Genomic DNA, 21,298 nt, shown 5'->3' with positions numbered 1-21,298 from the left:
ACTACTACAAGACCGTTTCAGGCTGGACATAAGGAAGAATTTCTTTACTGTCCGAGCCCCCAAGGTCTGGAACAGCCTGCCACCGGAGGTCATTCAAGCGCCTTCATTGAACACCTTCAAGATGAAACTGGATGCTTATCTTGCTGGGATCCTATGACCCCAGCTGACTTCCTGCCCTTTGGGCAGGGGGCTGGACTCGATGATCTTCCGAGGTCCCTTCCAGCCCTAATGTCTATGAAATCAAAAATCTATGAAATATTTGACAATTTAACTAGTGTCTTGAAGAAACCTTTACTGTGCTTGCTTTATCAGGACTGTAAAGAGAGAGAACATGTACAGATGGTCATTCTTCCAGAAGAAACTCTACTGGGAGTGATTGAACCCTGATTGTTCCCAGGTTATTGTTTTTCCTGGAGCAGCCATTTTTGCTCTGGGAAAAAAATTCTGAACATCTGTACACTGTTCTAGGAGCAACAACTCTCCCAAGAGAACCTGAATGTCTGTATGTGATTTAAGATTTGATTATAAACAAAATTGTCTCTGTAAAATGGTAATAGTTTTGGTGCTTTGTAGGTCAGTTTTTTATTGGAATATGAATTAGTAATGCTGAGTTATTTACAAAAAGTACCCAAGTACTGTTTCTTGGAATAGACATGATAGAAGATCCCTTTTGTGGATGCACTGCAGGCCAAAGAGGCAGTGGTCTTAAGTCTGTTTCTCTCTTGGTTTCCCCTAGAATCTCAGTGCTCAAAACAATTTGACTCATCCCCTGGACTTTACATCTAGGAAAGCCCCTGAACATAGTTCCTCATCTGGGTGAGACGATCTTAAAATACACCCTGACCATTAATTACTCTTTTGTGGAGCTGTTTGGATCATGGAAAAGGTTTTGCTTCTCAGAGAGTGTTGTAACCTACACAGTCCTCTTAATTACCACCTGGGTGCTGTGAGATACAAGTCCTAACATAAGTGCTTATTGTAATAACAATATCTTCTTGATGCACTTTTTATAAGTTAATATACACAAAAGGTGGTTCTGATTTTCTTTTTAATGTATTGGCTTAAAGATCAAGGACATCTTATAAAAAGAAGCCTCTATATTACTAAGGAGCTAACTTCCCATATTAAGCCTGCCAACATGCCAGACTTTTTATCAAATTTTCTTTAGAGGTTACTCATTCATATTTATAATTGTCACAGGGCACCTCAGTGCCTGCTCCTAGAGAGGAGAAACTGCCAGGGAGAGAACCCTGGCAGAGCCAATTGAGCACAGCTGCGGGTTGCCGGAGCAACTAAGGGGAGCCAGCTGGCCTGTTGGGGGCAGGGCCTGGCCCTTATGAAGCCCAGGGCTGAAGCCAGGCTAGCAGTTCTCTGCCAGCAGCCTGGGAGGCAGGAGCTCTGGGAGTGAGGATGTGGAAAGGAGCCTAGCAGCAAGTATCATGGTCATATGGAGCAATGTTGTTATGGCCATAGGGCTTCGGGTTTGAGTTATAGCCAGACGGCTTGAACTTGCATTTGTGTTACAGCCTAGGGGCTTGTGGGTTTGCTTTGACGTTGTGATATTACACCCGGAGGCTTGGGTGAGGCTGTAGGGGTTGGAGGAGGCCTCAATCATAGGGACCCCAGAGAGTGTGGGGTGCCCTGGTGCCAAGAGGGCGCATTATTTTCACAGTGCCAGTGAAGGCGCAGCTTGCACGCCAGTGCAGGAGCAACTGGTGGCAAGGAGCGCGGCCAGTGGGTCGCAGGTGCAACCAGTAGGTTGCAGACGGGGGACATAGACCCCGGATCGCATGCGGGGTACATAGACCCCAGCCCCAGAGCGAGGGGCAATTTCATTGAGAAGCCCAGGGTGGGCACGGCGAGCCCCAAAGAGGGGGAACACCACATGGTATTATTGAGAAGCCCCGTGTGGGCACGGCGAGCCCCAAAGAGGGGGAGCGCCATACTGAGGAGCCCTAGAGAGAGGGGCAATTATTGAGGAGCCCGAGATGGGCATAGCGAGCCCGGCCGCAGGCTAGTGCGGTAACACCCCTCAGACCGAGGCAGGGCGCTGCGGTTGCCCCGAGAAGACAGGGAGTAGCAGCGCGGTGAGCCGGGGTCAGAGAGGGTATCCGTGCGGTTGGCCAGGGAAGGGCCGGGGCCCGCTAGGGAGTCCCTGAGCAGGACCGTACCATCAGGGGAAGCCCAGCGGGAGGCTGGGCACGAGAGAGAGGGAGCCCAGAGTGGGCTACGCTATAGAGGAGGCCCGGGAAGCGGGTGTACAGACCGAACAACGTCTATTACATCTGCGAGGCTTGGGGCGTGGTATCAGGGGAGGTAGGAGCCACGCATAGCCCATAAGGCTAGGGTGTCTGAGGAACACCCACCGTATCAGGAGACCCCCAGGGGTCTCGGAACACACGAGGACAGAGGTCCCAAGTAGCCGTGCCCAGGGAGTCATAGGCAGCCTCCCAATCATATGTTCCAACAAGACGTGGCGAGTGAGAATTAGAGGGTGCCTTGGGCCGGCCTGACACGGAGCGAGGGACCTCAAGGAGATCATGGCCCTCCGCAAGGACCCCGCCGTGACAATAATCACCTCCTTATTCTCAAGCAGCAGTGCTATCTCTAGCAACAGCTTTACTGTGTCACTAACTTTGCAGGTTACAGCATTTACCAGACTAGTAATGAAATTGTACTTCTGCTACTTATTATAACAGTGCGGTCAAGGAAACGTAAAAAAATTCAGTAGATGGAACTTGCCACTGCCTATTTATAAAGCTCTCAGGAAGAAGTGCTAGCAAGTTGTTTCCTTAATGAAAGAAATCAGTGAAGATAAATCCCACAGATAGCAAATATAAGACCAACCTGGTTTCTTGAGTGCTCCTGGAATACATGATGAAAGTATTACAATCTCAGTCTTCAGTATTTGTTTGGATATTTTGTAGCTTCATGGAAGAAGTCTTGCAGATGGCTTGGCTAAGAGAACTGAGAGAGTTTCACTGTCCTAAACAAAGAGGAAAAAAGAGTTGGGTTCATTATTTTTATGGTGTAAGAATTTCCCCAGGAAGATCTGTGATATACTTCATTAGTCATTGAAAATATTCCTTGCTAGTTGAAGAAAATGTTTACTTAGACAATTCCCAAATGTATTGTAACTGCACTACATACATTCTTTATGTGCAAGAAAAATGGCAATTAAAAAAAAAAAAAAGATAAATTTAAAAAGGGAAAAGAAAGCCCTTTAATTGAAAGTTATTATGGCAGAAACATGGCTACAATTAGAAGTTATAACTATCTTTTGGTCTATGCCATCATAAAATAATAAAATATTTCCCTTAACATTAGACAGGACAAGAAGATCTTGCTTTTAGAATATTAGCTTTCCTTGTTCAGTTTTCTGTTTTAAAATAAAAACAAGCAAAGAAAAGAGCTGGTTTCCTAGTTTGTATTTTGTCTCAGAATATATTTACATTGAATTCTTGGAGTCTGTGGGGATGTACAACATCACTGACATCTCACTTCACCTTTTTATCATCTCCCTTGTTTTCCTGCAGGTGTGAATGGAAATAAATTCTCAAGTTCTTCCACTATTCTTGAGAAATATAAAGTGGGAAAGGTGATTGGAGATGGCAATTTTGCTGTAGTAAAAGAATGTGTTGAACGGTGAGCAGGGAAGCTATTTATTTCATTAAATCTGTGAACTGCTTGTTTAGTGCTGTTTATTTCACCAAGTAAAACCCTGAATGTGTAGTAATATATGTAAGAAGAGTGCATTTTTATACGTAGATGAAGTTACATAGATATGAAATGTATGTGTATGTATATACATAATATGTACAAGAAAACAAAGAATATTTACAAGAATCTATGAAACAATACAAAAATAAAATGAACTAGATAAAATTTGGCTTACTGAGAGCTAACAACAATTGAGGGGAGAAAAGAGGAGTGAAAATAAGTAATCTTTACATGTCTTTGACAATAATTGAACAACATAGATGACAACAGAAAAACAAATCCAGTACCAGGCTTTACCATATCACAGCTATAAACAACTAATCCTTGCAGCAGTGTATTGAATACAGTACAACCTCATTGAGACAAATCTCCATGGGATGGCAAAAAAAGTTCATTAAAAGAGGGTGGTCAGTATAATAGGGTTAGTCAATTTGCTGCATCTAAAGAATGAAAAAAAAATGGTTCCTCCAGCTGGGATTATTTAAAGCAAGGTTTTTTTATAAATGCGGCTTGTCATAATGAAACTGTATTATATTTAGCTCTGCAAACTTAATGCCTGAAGTAAAACTACTATCCCCAAAGTTGAAACATCTTCATATAGCTCAAACTACTCTTATAGAAGTAGTTCAGGGAGTATCTCATGTAGGCAAGTTTGGGGTTTATTGATCAAAAACAGCTCCTCAAACCTGGCAAAAGTACACAGATTGCAAAGCACTGGTGTAATGTGCTCCTAGTCAGATACTTTGCTTAACAATTAGGCTTTCAATGTTACACCTACTTCAGCATGTGTTTTTATGCCAGAAAGAGAGAGTTCATAACACACTTGAGGTGACAAAGGGGTGCAGAAGAGATGGCTATGCAGATAGAGATGTAAAAGAAGAAAGATATCTTGGATGCTACTGATATCTGCTTATCCTTCAACAAATGGAAATTTTATCAGATTCCTACCTTGCAGACACAAGTACAAATGATGTGTAAGGATTCAGCACCAATTTTTGCCAGGGCTTCTGGTCACTTCTTTTACTTTTCCACTTCCATTCAGCCTTATCAGATCGGGCCTCAGCCAACAGGCTTGATCACCTGTCCCTTTTCCTGGCTCCTTTGAGTTCAAGTGACAGTGGCTATATATTTTAAATATAGCAAAGTTCACATCTTAGGAATTAAAATGTTCTTTAGTAGTATGTTCATCCACATGCAGAAGATTGTGCTCACATGAGATCATGAACTTTCATCACTGATCTAACAGTTCCATAGTTTTCTACCCTCAAAACTTATAAATGATAAAATAATTATGGAGTACTTATCCTCCTCCTGAAGTGGTGCGTGGTTCCCTCACCATTAATCAAGGAGGAAGGATGAGCCTCACACATATGGACTAGGGACAGACATTACACATAAACCAGTTTCAGCGATCAAAAACTGGTTTAAACCTGTAACAGAACAGAAATTCAGTGCACATAAACCAGTTTCAAAATGGCCAAAACCAGTTTGAGATAGACCTGGTTGAATGTAGTAACAGACTTAACTGATTTGGCTCAAACTGGTTTATGCAGTGTCTGTCCAGGACCTCTTGCTGGTTTATGATAAATCAGAAACCCCTGTATCCCGGCATGATCTCTGGACTGGGCAGGGCTCTGTGCTACAGCTGCAAGGCTGACCCCGGCCCTCTGCTCTCTAGATGGAGCAGGGACCAGCTCTAGTGGAAACATCAGCAGGCACTGCCCCATTAAGGCAAAGTGGGCAGGGAGGGGGTTAACTCTTCCCTCCTTCCCCTCTTCCCCCACCACAGCCAGGGTCAGCCTGTCTGCCAGGGAGCAGAGAGGAGGGGGCTGCAGCGGTGGCCCCTGGAGCTCGCAGACCCCAGCTGCAGGGAAGGGACGGAGGGAGGAATTAACACTTCTCCCTGCCCCCTTCACCTTAACTGGACCATACTGGGTTGGTTGTCCCACAAAGTGGGGAAGGCCACTCTGTTCCATGCTGGGAGGAACTCTTCCCCCTCTTCCTCCTCCCCCCAGAGGGTCAGCGGGAGTGCAGAGCTCACCGGAGTAGGGTGTCGGTGTGTGGAGTGTGAGAGAGGGTGCAGGGTGTAGGGACCCCCCACACACTTCCCCCATGGTGTGCAGCCCCCACAGCCTGGTGGCAGCAGCAGCAGCAGCAGCAGGCAGGGAGGTTGGGGCACTTGTGCCCGGCACAGGCGTGGCTCTGGCCAGCGCTACACAGGGGGAGGGAGCAGAGCCTGCCTTACCCCCGTGGCTCTGCTCCCTGAGCCTGCAGCTCCAGCACTCACAGTGGGGGAAGCCCTGCACTGGAGCTGGCTGCTTCCTCCATTCCCTGCTGTGCAGGTCCTGGCACTCTGCCGGGAGTGGAGGGAGTCCCACCTCCTGCTTCCCCATAGAATCCAGCGTGGGGCTTCCCCTCTGCAAGTGAGGAGCTACAGGTGTGGAGCTCCACAAATTCCTGGAGCAAAGGAATCTAATTACAAATTATAAAGTCTCATCATAGTCTTAATCACTCATGATAGATCTTTCAAAGATACCTCTGCTGATTCATGAGGACAGATGTCAGAACAGGGCTGGCTACTGCTGCTGAGCTAGAGTCTTCCTCTCTTCATGGACTCAAGTGCCTTATCATATGTAATAATCCCTGTCTCTCTGTGACCAGTCCTGGAGTTTCTCAGGAATCTTATCTAGTTAATTCCACCCCATTGCCTGAGCCAATGCACCAAAATTTATAAGACCCTTTCATCTCGATGCAGGCCATTGCCACTTGAAGATACACTCTTCTAAGCTAGCTCACCTAAATTTCTCTCTGCTTTTCCAAATAACTTTCAGAAGTCTAGTCATCTACATCCTTGAAGTTTATATCTACTTCACTTTATCTACAAAAGCAAATGTCCTTTGGGCAAAGGAAATAATACCAAGTAAAATAGCACTTGTAGATAAGCAAGCCAGACAAAAATAGAAATGCCTTCCCTTGCAAAAGCTGGCAAAAGCAAATAGCAAATGAAGTCTGACAATTGTGGATCCCTCCTTTTTGTTACAAGATTCCCCTCAACTGACAATATTAGTTTTAAATGTTTATGTTGGAAACGTTCATAAGAGGAAGTCCCGTCCTCTTCATAAGATTTTTGTCTTTTGTTTTCACTCTTCAGAGCCTGTTTTACAAATGTCCAAGGCTTGTGTGTTAAGGAGTATGGAGTTAGAGGTATTACTTCCTAAAGCAAACCAGACAACTAAATTTGATCCCACTGTGCATAGTTACTACTTTAAAGCACCTTTTGTCACATATTACAGCATGCTAGGACTTAGGCTTATCCTGTCTTTGAACATTAACATCTTAATTCCTAAGCAATTGAAGAACAACTGGAGCTCTGGTTTCCAAAAGCTTTCAGGAATCCACTGTGGAAATCACTCTTTTCCTTCTTGGGAGACTTCATGCAAATAAACAGTACGAAGTTCTTGTAATAGCTATAAAGAGATTATGTTCTCACCCATTTCATTTTGCAGAAAACTACTTGTAGGAGACCCAAGTCATAAAACTTAACAGTCTTTTATGGTGCGAAGGCTCAAACTTGTGCACTTAATGCAACCTGTAAGCTGGGTATATTGAATTTGTTGTCCATGGATTCAGGAGCTCCTATAAAATGTTTTGAGATCTGAGGATGTAGGATAACATTTGGTGTCTAGAATTTAGCTGAATTTAGTTGAAACCATGCTCTGTATAGAGCTCGACCTTCATCTCTGCTGCCTTCAGTGACTGGAGGTGCTGAAATCATTGGATCAGAAATATACCACAGTAGCTGGTAATGCTAAAGGGGAAGCAAATAGTAGTCATGAATACTCATAATCTGGTTGTTGTTAATTAATGCCTTTCAGTTGCTGTTATTATACCACGTAGGAGCCCTAGTTATAAACCAGAACCTCATTGTACTAGGTGCTGAACAAGCAGAATAAAAAGATGGCCCCTGTCCCAAAGGGCTTACAATCCAAGTGATTTTAAGAGACAACAGATGGATACAGGCAAATGGACGTGGGAATACAAGGCAACAGTGATAGTGCAGGTCAGCCTGCTAGATAGTGGTATCAGCACACCAGAACCATGACCATTGTCAAGGTTAATATGGAAACAGTGTTTTAGTAGGATAGGAAGGCTGTTAATGAGGTAGCTTTGCAGGTGTTCATGGGGCTCTCCCATTCTTGTACAATGTAGCATGTGAAAATGTTGAACAGTTAAATGGATTTTACAGTTATTTATTTGATTATGTTTTTGCATGCTTTTAGGTAGATTACTCGAGTAGCATAGTAAACAGTTTTGTTGAATTATACAGTATCTGTTATACAGGGCTACATGGATCTGCTTAAGAAGATAGTCTTCCTCAAATGCCATCTAGATAGAGAGAAAATTACTTTTTCTGTGCTAGGCTGGATCAGGTTGTAACTATGACAACGTAGCAGACACAGCTGCACCTTCAAAGAAGAGATCCTCTTACAGCAGTGCTCACTGTGAACCTTTTAATACATGAATTAATGCCTCCATTTGTGAGGCATTAGTCTTGATTAGATGTATCTGACGCAAAAAAGTATGGTTAGAAATGTAAAATGCGTACCTAAGATTACTTGCAGTGAATTCTGCTTTTACAGCAAATGTGTGTATTTATGCAAGATACATTGCAACAGGGCTCTGATCCTCACAAGGGCCTGTAGGTACTATTGCAATGCAAAAGGCAATAGTTGTAATAATGGACTTAGTAGATTTCTCACAGTATTTAACATATTTACAGAATGCCATTCATAACTATGAGGAGTAATGTTTCGCTCCTAGAAGGGGCCAAAGACAGATCATTCTTCTTGCTTTTCATTTCTTTCAATACTTTTTTGCCATGGAGAGCATTTTATGAGCTGGAGAGTAGAATCATTTATAAAAACTCTTACCTTAGCATTTACTAAAAACAGACAACCTCTCTCTCTCCAGTGGTTTGCTTGTTTGTTTCCAATCTGTCAAATTTCTTTACAGATGTTGGTCGCAGTAGATTTTACGTGGTAGTTTCAAAGAACTGAAAAAGTGCCTATTAAATCCTCTAAGAGTTTAGAATAATTGCCATAGAGCTTCTACATTCCTTGGGACTTTTCCATAAAGGCTATCATGTTCCAAGTTTTTTGGCTTGTTGCTGATTACCCTACACATGAGTCATCTAACAGCTTTGGTCCTATCTTCCTATCTTTATTCAGTGTGATTTGAGGTGGATGGTTTGGGGCAAATTTTGCACCTGGCATTAATATAGTGGCAGAACATTATATTTGGTCTTATTAGAGTGAGTCACCACTCCAGGCCTGGGATTAATGAACAAAGTGAAGTAGGTAGTGGTAGTCAGGGCAACAGCAGACATGACTGTCAGTGAGAAAAAAGAGAAGCAAAATGAAATCAGTTCTGCCATCAGTTTTGTCAGCTGTTCCCAAGGGTGAACAGATTATATTATGATGACATGTATTCTTAGAGATAACCAGAAACAGGTAGTTAACTAACGTTTCTCTTATTTTTCTTGTTAGAGCCACAGGAAAGGAGTTTGCTTTGAAGATCATAGACAAGGCTAAATGCTGTGGAAAGGTAATGTAAACCCATTTGCAGGCATAAAAAAGTACCAAAAATAGCATTCACAGCTGCTAATTATACTGTGTGTTTGCATTTTGTAAAACTGTGACTTTTCAGAAATATCTGTTTAGCAGTGTTATCCTCCACCCAAAATGCAAAACCCAAAAATGTTAGCTCTGTTAGTCTTTCAGCTACTAGAACAAAAAAAAGAACTAAACAAATTGTTGTCTCTTTTATTTGAGTAACAAAGGGAAATGCAGTATTGGGACAAAATGGAATAGAGAGAACACCATAAGGTATTGATGGTAAAATCTTTGGGGGAAGAAATGTGTCTCTGTGCTTGTATTTCATCTAGTGTAATGGGGCCCCAACGCTGATTGGGGCCACTGGAATTGCCTACTATATTGTGACCGACATCAACAGTAGTAATTATTTTAACCAAAAATGTATTGAGATTGATTTCTAAAGCCTACAGTCACATCATCCTACTTCAGCTTTTGGGGGCTAAGGACTGTGAGAGTTTACCCATATTTTGGCAAGCAAAAAAATTAAAACATTGGGAAAAATAAGTATGAAATCTTATTCTGCTTTTAAAATGCTGTTTTTCCTCTAATTTTGCCTCTCTCTTACCATCTGTTTTCATGTATATGCAAATGAATTTTTGGAAACAGTGTTTTGTTGACCGTTGACAGCCTCTTCTCCCTTAAAGTCATGGTTTAAACTTTGAAGTGATGAATTTAAAGTGGTTAAGCTCGGGCTTAACCATTTGTGAATTACATCAGACCCCTCCCCTGTCCTGCTTCTCTTTTAATCCTGTGCAGCACAAGCACATGTTCTGTAATCAAGACCTGTGACTTGGGAGCATCACAAGCACCAGTCAGAAGAAAAGTTTGTGTACTTCTTGCCCGTTTTGTTTTCTCACAAGGGTGTAGGACTTTGAGAGCCTCTGTCTCTGTGCCTGTTCTCTCCCAAGATTTTTTTTTCAGGTGGTTTAGCCATTTCTCAAGGTGCACTTCTCTAGTGGGTTAAAAAGAGCAGAGTACACATGCTGCCAAAAATGGATCAGACTAATAAATCCAGGGTTCTATTTCATTGTTCTATCTTAAATGGTTGAACAGATTAGTGTCAGTGCAATGTAATTATAAATTACTCTGTCATAGTACTTTATGGACTGTTTAGCTAATTACACTTGTACATTAAACAGGAAGGTAGCAGTTTTAACAGTATGTGGGCATCAATGTAATGCCCTGTCTGCTTTGGTGCTTTATATTTTCAGGTGGAGGACTTTGAGTGGAAGTGCATTATCTGCCCAAACAAATTTATTAATTGTAAATTGTCATGAGGTTGACATGTAAATTTTGCTCTGCCTCAAATAAATACAAAGAATTAAGATATAGTAAGAAAATGTAATGACTAACAATGCTAGAAATGTGCCCCTGAGATTGAAATGCTCAATTTTTTTATTGGCTCTGGAGGAAAGCAAGCTCTACATCTTAGATAAGCCATTCTTTTTAGTGAAGTAAATTATAACTTTTGGGACTTGCAGACTTCATGCCAGTTAGAAGCTTTGTTTTAACTTTTGCCTGAGATGGCTTCCCTAGGAATTTAAGTTTACTGTGTTATATAAATGCCAGTAATGCATAAAGCATAAATTGGAAGACTAGAGAGAAAGCAAATTGGGATCGCTTAAATCAGGATAAAGCTAAGTAATATTTGTATCCAATACTGGAATCTAGAATACATCTACTATTTTTTTTTTCCTTTATGAAGCCCAGTTAACCATACTTTAATAATGCTCCTTCCTTCCAAAAGGTAAGTCACCCATGTTTTTAACAAAATGTCTTCACACATTTTTTCTTTTCTGCAAAGCCCATTTGCTTGGAGCAGGCTTATGTTTTTGAATGACAGTTCTTCCAAATTGGATTTTAAAGTTGTGACCCGGTTAGCCAATGAATGCTACAGCTGCACTCTGATAGGATGAGATAGATAACTGGTATGTGGGTCAGGACCTTAAACCTTTAGATAAAATTAATCATTTTTACTGCTATGCAAAGTGATTTTTGACAAAATCACAAGGCATCTATACTTAACCCTCGAGATAATGGTGAAAGGTTTTCAGCCACTGTTTATGTAGAGTGTATCATGGCATGTGTATGTCTACTTCCAAGGCTTCCATTTGCAAATTCACAAGGCGCATTTTACTAGTTTAGTGTGCTTAATATACAATCTAATCCAGACACCTCTTGAGGTGGGTTATCATCTCCCAAAATACAAATAGCTTCCTGTTTTAGATACAGACTTGTTTGTCTTAGGACAGGAAAGAAAGTGTGTGCCGCCTTTCTTTAATCTTCAGTATAAAGAAAGGAAGGTATTTGAATTCAAAAACAAATGCATTAACATAGATCTAACTATTGTAAGGTCTATGTACTTTCATAAAGGTTAAAGCAATGAGGAAATAAAATTCAACTCTGTCATATTTGGTGACAAAATAATTTCATTTAAATAGTAAGTAAATGGCAGGTTCAAAATCAGAACCCAATTACACAAAGCCCAAACAGTAACAAACCTCAATAAATTGGGAGCTCTTCTCTTTGTGAAATCCAGTCTGTGAATGAGAGTGGGTTTAGTTTCAAGTTAAAATATGTTGTTTTATTGGCATATAAACAGTGTAGCATAAGACTTGGTAGATTGTTCAGAAAAAGCAGAGAAGCAAAAAAGCTGGCTAAAAAGCACACCAAATGAAAATGTTTTTGGGTGTTTGTTGCTGATTTTTAATTTTTTTCTCCTGATTTCTCTGGATGTCTTACTTGACAGGAACACCTGATTGAGAATGAGGTGTCCATACTGCGCCGAGTGAAGCACCCTAATATTATCATGCTGATAGAGGAGATGGACACTCCTACAGAGCTCTATTTAGTGATGGAGTTAGTCAAGGTAAAGTAACGTCAGAGAATTTTCTCTGGCATTTATCTCTACTTAGTGTGAAATGTAGAATGATTCCTGGATCATTATGGTCTGAGGAGATGTAATCAGATGGGTATTTCAGTGGGAACTTCTATCTTTAATCATGCATGTGTTGTTATTAATAATCACATACTTTAATAGAATTTGCACTGCTTCATATGGAAACAGTGCAATTAGAATTAAACTATCATACTATTCCAATAGCAGGGGTTTCAAGGTATGAGCACTGCCTACAGGAAGATATTGCTAATTTGTTGTTCTGCGTTTTTATAAGCTTTTATTGTTGGGTCTATTAGCAGAAGACAAGCAGTTTTGTCACCAACTTGCAAAATTTATATTTCACTGTTTTTAGTTGTTTTTCACACATAATGGAGTGAATCACTTCAGTTTACAGTGAATTTGTTTTTCATAGACAACAGGCACATATACTAAATAACTTACATGTTCCCAGGCACATCTAGAGACCTTTTTCTTCAGCTCCCAGAAGAAACAGGTCTACTACTTTCTCTACTACTCCGCTCCAGTTGCTGGCATTAGTGGCCACTGTCCCTTACCTTCTGCTGACCAATAACTACATGGTGCTACTATACTTGAATACACATGGAAAGTTTTCAGTGCCAGCAAACTAGAAATTAAGTGTTACACTGCATTCTTCTGAAAATTAACAAACTAATACCGTCATGAAGTTCTTTCATGGGCAGAATGAGCAGTTAAACCACAGTTTTTTGGCATACATAGCAGCAAAGCAGGCAGCATAACTTGTAAAACTGTTGTTAAAGGAAAGAGCTGAAAGTATGCAGAAGAAAACAGATTAAAATTCTTGAGGTAGTGTTATTTCAGTATAAGATATTTTTTTCATTAACATATAGAAATATTCTAAAATGATCCCAAGACTTGTGTAATTAGTAGTACTTCCATTTTGCTTGTTTGGTGATGAGATAACTAGTATCTATCATTTGAGTTGGAAGTTCTTTTGTCAAAGCAGATATTATCAAATCATATCAGTTGAAGACCCCTCCTTCAGACACACACACATATGCACACAAATTCCTCTGGTTTCGAAACTGTCATATACAAGGGTGTTTCAGAAAGTAATAGCAGTTTTGAAATAGAATCATTTTGTGTGCAATGGGTGGAAAGCTACATAATAGCAAGGAACACTGATGCAGCATTGTTGAACTCACCCAGCATTTACGACTATGACATCAGTGCTCTACACAGTTGTAAATGATGAATGCATTCAACAATGCCATCATCAGTGTCCCCCACTGCTGTATAGTTTTCCACTCACTGCACACAAAATTATTTTATTTCAAAATTGTGTTACTTTCTGAAACACCCTCATACTTGGAGTACAGATGTATATATGTCAAAACCAGCAGCCACATTTTTTTCATCAACATGTTAGATATAAATGAATTTAAATCAGCTCTTATCTGAAAACTTGGCTGCAATCAAGAACTTTTTTCGTAGCAGTTGCTAGAGTGAAGCACCCAATGAACATCCGTATCTTTTGGCTTAGTCCTACTGTGAGTGCTCCATTTCTTCTCCTTTCCTGAAACTGATTTTATGTGGCAGTTGTTTTTCATTCCTAGGATACAACTTCTCTTCATTCTATAAATGAAAAAAGAATTCCAGGCTCCATATATGTTTCCTAAATTGCTGCATCTTTCATCTGTGCTGCAATGCTTGGAATTCCACCCGCTGCTCCCTCAAGTCACTCCTACAGTTGTATCCAGGGAAACCATGACAGGGGCATCTATTTAAACTAGTGGAAACACCACTTATGTGAATTCAAAAAGGAAAAATACAAAACCCTCTGACAAATGCTTGAACTACATTGCATTCAACTAGAGACAGGCTCATAAAGCAGAATATAGACTCTGTCACTTACTGTATAGGAAAAGGATGTCATAGCATCTTGCACTTTTATTTTCCTGGGTCAGCCTTATTTATTGATTGTTTCATTAGTCTTTGCACTGTATCTGACTTGTCATTTGCTGTAATTAATGATGACCCCTCATAAGGACAGGCTTCTCTTTGTGCTAGGTAGTGTGTTTGCAAATAGCAAATAACAGTGTATATGAACTCTGGAAAATGTGTAATATGATTGAGAAGGCAGAGGTTGGAGGAAAGTAAGGACTATTCTCACTTAACTGATGGGGAATTGCAATACAGGGAGGTCAAGTGACATGTCCAAGGTCATTCGCAGGAGGGCTGTAGTCACCTGAGAATTGAATCCAGATGTTCAGGCCAGTACCTGAGTCACAAGATTATCCTTCCTTTCCGTGATCCGTATTGATGAGACGTGGCCAACTAGGGGCATGCTCTTCTTGACCTGCTGCTTGCAAACAGGGAAGAATTGGTGGGGAATGTAGTAGTGGATGGCAACTTGGGCAGCAGTGACCATGAGCTGATTGAGTGCAGGATCCTGAGGAAAGGAAGGGCGGACAGCAGCAGGGTAAGGACCCTGGACTTCAAAAAAGCAGACTTCAACTTGCTCAGGGAACTCATGGACAGTATCCCCTGGATGCCAGTCTGAGGGAGAGAGAAGTCATGAGAGCTGGCTGTCCTTTAAAGAAGCCTAACTGAGTGTGCATCCTGATACACAGGAAGACTAGCAAGTATGGCAGAAGATCAGCTTGGCTTAGCAGGGAACTCTTCAGTAAACTAAATTACAAATAGAAAGCTTATAAGAAATGGAAACGTGGATAAATAAGTAGGGAGGGGTATAAGAGCATTACTCAGGCATGCAGGGATGAAGTCAGGAAGGCCAAAGCGCAACTGGAGTTGCAGCTAGCAAGGGATATGAAGGGTAACAAGAAAGGTTTCTACAAGTATGTCAGTAGCAAGAGGAGGATCAGGGAAAGTGTGGGTCCCTTACTGAATGGGGGAGGCAACCTTGTGACAGAGGATGTGGAAAAGGCTGACGTACCCAATGCCTTTTTCACCTCAGTCTTCACAGGCCAGGTCAGCTCCGAGACTACTGCACCAGGCAACACAGTTTGGAGAGGAGGTGAGCAGCCAACAGTGGTGAAAGAACAGTTTAGGGACTATTTAGAAAAGCTGGATATATACATACATGGGCCTGGACGGGATGCAGCTGAGGGTGCTGAGGGAGTTGGCTGATGAGATTGCAGAGCCATTGACCATCATCTTTGAAAACTCATGGCAATCAGGAGAGGTCCTGGATGATTAGAAGATCACAAACATAGTGCCCATATTTAAGAAAGGGAAAAAGGAAGATCTAGGGAACTACAGACCAGTCAGTCCTTGGAAAAATCATGGAGCAGATCCTCAAGGAATCTATTTCTAAGCCCTTGGAGGAGAAAAAGGTAAGTAGGAACAGTCAGCATGGATTCACCAAGGGCAAATCATGCCTGACAAATCTGATTGCTTTCTATGATGAAGTGACTGGCTCTGTGGATGCGAAGAGACCAATGGATGTTATATACCTTGATTTTAGCAAGGCTTTTGATACAGTCTCCCATAACAGTCTCACAGGCAAGCTAAGGAAGTATGGCCTGAATGAATGGACTGCAAGGTAAATAGAAAACTGACTGGAGCAATGGACTCTGAGGGTATTAATCAACTAATCAATGGCTTCATGTCTAGCTGGCAAGTGGTATCAAGTGTCCCAGGGGTCAGTCTGGTGCCAGTTTTGTTCAATGTCTTCATCAATGACCTGGAAGATGTTATGGAGTGTACCTGCAGCAAGTTTGCAAATGACACCAAGCTGGGGGAAGTAGTAGAGACACTGGAGGGTAGGGCTAGGATTCAGAATGACATAGACAAATTGGAGGATTGGGCCAAAAGAAATCTCATTAAGTTCAACAAGGACAAGTGCAAACTCCTGCACTTAGAACGGAACAATCCCATGCACCAGTGCAGGCTGGGGGCTGACTGGTTGGGCAGCAGCTCTGCAGAAAAAGACCTGGGGGTTACAGTGGACAATAAGCTGAGTAAGAGCCAACAGTGCGCTCTTGTTGCCAAGAAGGCTAACAACATACTGGGCTGCATTAGTAGGTGTGTTGCCAGCAGGTCAAGGGAAGTGATTGTTTCCCTCTCTTCAGCATTGGTGAGGCTACATTTGGAGTAGTGTGTTCAGTTTTGGGCCTGCACTACAGAAAGGATGTGGACAAATTGGAGAGAGTCCAGCAGAAGGTAACAAAAATGGTGAGGGGGCTGGGGGGAAACTGGGCTTTATATGAGGAAAGACTAAGGGAACTGGGATTATTTAGTCTAGAGAAGAGGAAACAGAGAGGATTTAATAGCAGTCTTCAACTACCTGAACCAGGGTTCAAAAGAAGATGGAGCTAGACTGTTCTTAATGGTGGCAGATGACAGAGCAAAGAGCAACAGTCTCAAGTTGCACAAGGGAAGTTTAAGTTAGATATTAGGAAGAATTTTCTCACTAGGAAGGTAGTAAAACACTGGAACAGGTTACCCAGAGAGGTGGTGGAATCTCTATCCTTGGAGGTTTTTAAGCCCCAGCTGGACAAAGCTTTGGCTGGGATGATCTAGTCAGGGATGGTTCTGCATTGAGCAGGGGTTTGGACTAGATGGCCTCCTATGTCCCTTCCAATCCTAATTTCTATGATGAGAGGGTACTCCATATGATATATAACTCATGTTTTGAGTAGACGTCTGGTGCAGAAAATTGACAGTTGCCTTTTCTAACCTCTCTTCAGCATCGTGAGCTCTCCGATTTTTCCTGTTGTTGCCTAAAACATTTTCCCTTTCTTTAGGGAGGAGACCTATTTGATGCCATCACCTCTTCAACAAAGTACACAGAACGAGATGGCAGTGCAATGGTCTACAATCTGGCCAGCGCACTGAAATACCTCCACGGCCTCAACATTGTACACAGGGACATCAAGCCAGAGAATCTCCTGGTAGGTTATTCATTTTGCCTTGCTTTCCATCACCTCTTTCTTCCCGACTGTGCATAGTTGTATGTAAAGTTTGAGCAGCAAGGCAAATGAGCAATCACATACGTAGAAGAAATATGAATTTAGAATAGCTATTTATAAAAAAAAAAAATGTTTTTCTATGAAATTTTAATCATTAGCCAAAGTGCAAAAGTGCACCAGGCACCAGACCCATTATTTTATTTACATTTTGATTGATGTCTGCAATAAGTAAGAACATTCCTTCACAGACAGTGAATTTAAAAAAAAAATGTATTAATGAATTGTTGTTTATAGCAGTGTAAATTAAAGCAGGAGAGCTTGGCTCTTCTCAGACATCTCAGGGTTATTTGAAATAGATTCCTTTCCTTCTGTTCCCATCTTTGGTAAAGCCTTTTTGATGACTTTTTTTGATCCTAGCTATAAACTTTGTAAGTACACTTATTTTCCTCTGAAGGAATTATATTTCATTTCCATCAGTTACCATCAGGGGCATAAATATCTACTGCACTGTGACAGAAAATATCATGAACATAGCTTTATGAGCTCCAGGTAGAAATTGTCAGCGGAGCAGAAGTGTCTGATTCTCCACTGCTTTGCACCATGGCTGTGTGAAGTATGCATAAAGTTACTAGGACACCATTCTCTCCTTTGCTTATATCAGAGATACCATTTAATACTGTCATTATATGCATTAAAAATAAATATCCAAAGCAGCAAGATGCAGAATCCCTAGGTTGTCTGAGTATGTTGTCAGTAACTTTGGAAACCTTTGGCAATCCTGGATGAATTAAAAAAAACAAAAAAACCCTCTGGTTATTATTGTCAATTCTGTTAACTGTTTAATGAGATTGCACTGATAAAGATGGACTGATGGCTCCTATTTCAGCAGCAACATTCAAACTAGCACAAAGATAAGGCCTGGAACCTGAGTAGCTATTGCATATTTCAGTAGTCTGTTCTTACTCAACTAGTCCTGTTAACTACAGTAAGAGAGAATTTCCAAGATTAGACCCATCCATTAGCAGGTGTGTTAAACCTCCAAATAAACGCATCTTCAGGCCCTACTAGATACATTTTCATGATTGGGGTGATTGCATTGGGTTGTTGAGCAGTGGATCAAGAGGTCTGATCTAGGTTTTCTATTATTATTTGGCAATATATTAGTTGTGTGTGTGCGCACTATGGCTTTTATTTTTATACAAGATATTAATTTGCATGAAGTGGCAAGCATGTTTATACAGACACTTTTCACTTTAAAATAAAGCGATGTGTTAGCAGGTGAACTGATTTTTTTTTTTTCTGTAAATACTACCAACAGTAGTTTTGAGACTTAAGGAAGGAAGAATGCGAGAAACTATGGCCCTGCTTTAAAAAATGCAATCAGTCTGAACACAGCATGCTTATTTTGATCAAGTTCAGCAGAATATGTTCATGTCATGCACGACAAATAAAAAGGGGTGCATAACTTCAGTGGCCATCCACAGTTACACCATAGTTGGTCTTGTTCATTAAAAGCATGGTGGCATCAGGAATTTGGAGGGGCTGGAGCTGAGACGAATCTAACCCTTTAAGCCATCATTAGTAATCAAATCAGGTACAAATAGGCACAAGTGTCCTTTTTTCCTAGGCCTAGAAAGTCTAAAAAGATTAGTCAACAGATGCAAGTTGTATTCATTGTGATTGACGCCACATGCATGCTAAGATATCCTACTAGTATTGCATGTCAATGTAAATAATTGCTGTCAGTTGCTTCTTGTAATAAGAAGTAATTCAGCTCTTTTAACATGAAATTACCCACTTGTCTGATTTGCATTCTCTTTATTGGCCATATCCTCATAAATACAAACTGTGTCAATCATGACAGATGTGAAGTTATACCAGGGAGCACAAAGGTTTCCATTAGTGCTATGAATTATAAGAGTGCAATGCCATAGGAGGGCTGTTTACTTATTTGAAAAAACCTAATGATAAATTCAACTTTTCTCTGGAGAAACTGGAGTCAGGCCATATAGTTACTCCTGTCTAAATCATGATTAACACAGAAATTGTACTTTGAGAACAAAACCAAGATTTATTCACTCTGTGCACTGTATCCTGACTTGTTGGATTTGTTACGTTATCACACTTTGAAGGGGTAGGGTAGAGGTAAATCTACATTCAAACCATCAAAACAACATGTAAACATCAAATGCATCCAAGAGAACTCCTAGGAATTTAAACATGATTTTTCAATAGTCACCTAGTGTTGAGAACTCTCTAGGATGTCTAAATATGAAAGCAACGTGGTAGAAGATTGGTCTGCCATCAAATTACCCTTCAGCATATGTAACTTGTGACTAGATAACATGCTGAATTAGTCAAGACTTCAACACAGGTTAAAGTTATAACAAACAGTCCCATTTAAATTCTGGGCTTCATCCACTACAGATACATTTCAATTTTCCCACATATTCAGAATTTCTCAACACCTTCGTTTTTCCTCCCTAGTCACTAAGGGCTAAATCACGGTCTAAAATGGGTACCTACATATCACATGAGGGCTAATAAAATAAAATAAAATAGATTCTAGGTGCATTGTGATAAGGTAGTACACTACTGCTTTTCTCCCTGGAGCAAGAAAGCAAGTAGTGGGCAAATACTTGACCTTAACCTGATATTCCACTAGCCAGCACAACTGATGAGGGACATTACTGTCTCCTAGAACAGTCCTTTGGGGTCCTGCATCTTACACCGGGTGGTTTATATGGACATGTATTCAGATCTCCCATCAACGTTTTGTAAAGTTTCAGTCATTGGACTATTAATTTCAGAGAGCAAATCTGATGTTCATACACTGAGGTGTTTTACAGAAGTCTCCTATTTCCAAATACAAATGACAATAAGTCAATACAGCCCAAACATTAGAATAGCAAGCTTTCCAGTCATGAGGAAAAGAAGAATCACCATTAAAATCAAAATAATGTTGAATAATGCAGAAGTTGGAGGAGTTTACCAGTAATATGTGAAAATCCCAATAATCAAAAAATGTTTTCATCAATAAAATGCGTTATTTCCTGAAAATTAGTAGCTGTATTCTAATCATGAGTTGGAGATTAGTGGGTTAGTTCTGTGTATCATTGTGTAATTTGGTGGATCAGAATTGTCTGTTATGGTTTTGGCACTTCTTGGGTGCATCTACATGAGGCTGTTTACTTGCACAGCAGACTAATTTGCTGCTCAGTAAAGCATCACTATCTACATGGATGTGGCAGTTAGGGTGTAGTAGATTAATTTACTGCATTTCCAGACAGTCCCGTCAGATACAAGTGGTATTCAACAGTGCAGTAAATTACTGCATTTAAATGCACCTGTAAGCAGTTATGTAAAGATTAGTTTATTCCAGGTCAGTTTGAGCTGGAGTATATTCACTCACATTAACTGCATGTGCAGACGCACCCCTTGTTATTCAAGTTTCTAATTTAGTCTCAGACTTCAGTGTAGGTGGTATCTGGAGGGAGGTAGTTGGCCTTATCTCCATTTGAGGACAGTCAATTTTACTTCTGTAGAGTATATATATCACTGGGATTTAGAAGTAATTCAGAAGGGCTGGATAGTTCCCCTTTTCCACGTGTGCAGTGACAAGATCGGAACAAGGAGGTTGGGGGAATGTGGCAGATGGAAACATCTGGAGCAGATGGTCACTTTCTTGTGGAGGACAGGTTAGATTTTCTTTTTGTTTGAACACCTTCTGTTTGAGCATTATTCTAAAATAAAACTAAATTTGCCATTTAGTGCTTTTTTAAATCTGGTATTTAGAAATGTCACCTTTTTTAGACAGCCAATCACATTTTTAGAGATGGTGATAAATAATGTTTTTGGGCTCTTCTTGATGGCTGGCTCTTCAAAAATCAATCAAATAATTAGTATTATCCTAGACTTGTATGGACAATCAGTGAGCTAGCTATGCAAAATTGGAAACAAACTTCTATGTTCAATTCTGATCATTGCTTTTTAAACTCAAAAGAAGAAATTGAAAAATATGATTTTTCTTAAAGCTTCTAAGTAATTGCAAATCATAGTCCGTTTTATAAAAATAATTTAACAATGTATTTTAAATGTTTCTGCTGAGTTGC

At 40.6% G+C, this 21,298-nt stretch overlaps 1 protein-coding gene across 4 annotated transcripts in view; it reads left to right on the top strand.

Moving 5' to 3' along the window:
• DCLK2 (doublecortin like kinase 2) overlaps positions 1-21,298 on the top strand; it is a 158,452-nt gene that overhangs the window by 117,246 nt on the left and 19,908 nt on the right. For all 4 annotated transcript variants that reach the window (XR_001371475.3, XR_001371478.3, XM_014593442.3 and 1 more), the window contains 4 exons: positions 3,537-3,645; positions 9,267-9,324; positions 12,124-12,243; positions 17,022-17,168. Coding sequence is in view for 2 of the 4 variants with exons in the window: in XM_014593442.3 (XP_014448928.1) it covers positions 3,537-3,645; positions 9,267-9,324; positions 12,124-12,243; positions 17,022-17,168 (434 nt within the window). In the remaining 2 variants the exon portion in view is untranslated. The remainder of the gene's footprint in view (positions 1-3,536; positions 3,646-9,266; positions 9,325-12,123; positions 12,244-17,021; positions 17,169-21,298) is intronic.

Source organism: Alligator mississippiensis, chromosome 2, assembly GCF_030867095.1.
Source record: "Alligator mississippiensis isolate rAllMis1 chromosome 2, rAllMis1, whole genome shotgun sequence".
Lineage (NCBI taxonomy): Eukaryota > Metazoa > Chordata > Crocodylia > Alligatoridae > Alligator > Alligator mississippiensis.
This window is presented reverse-complemented; position numbering and strand designations above follow the sequence as displayed.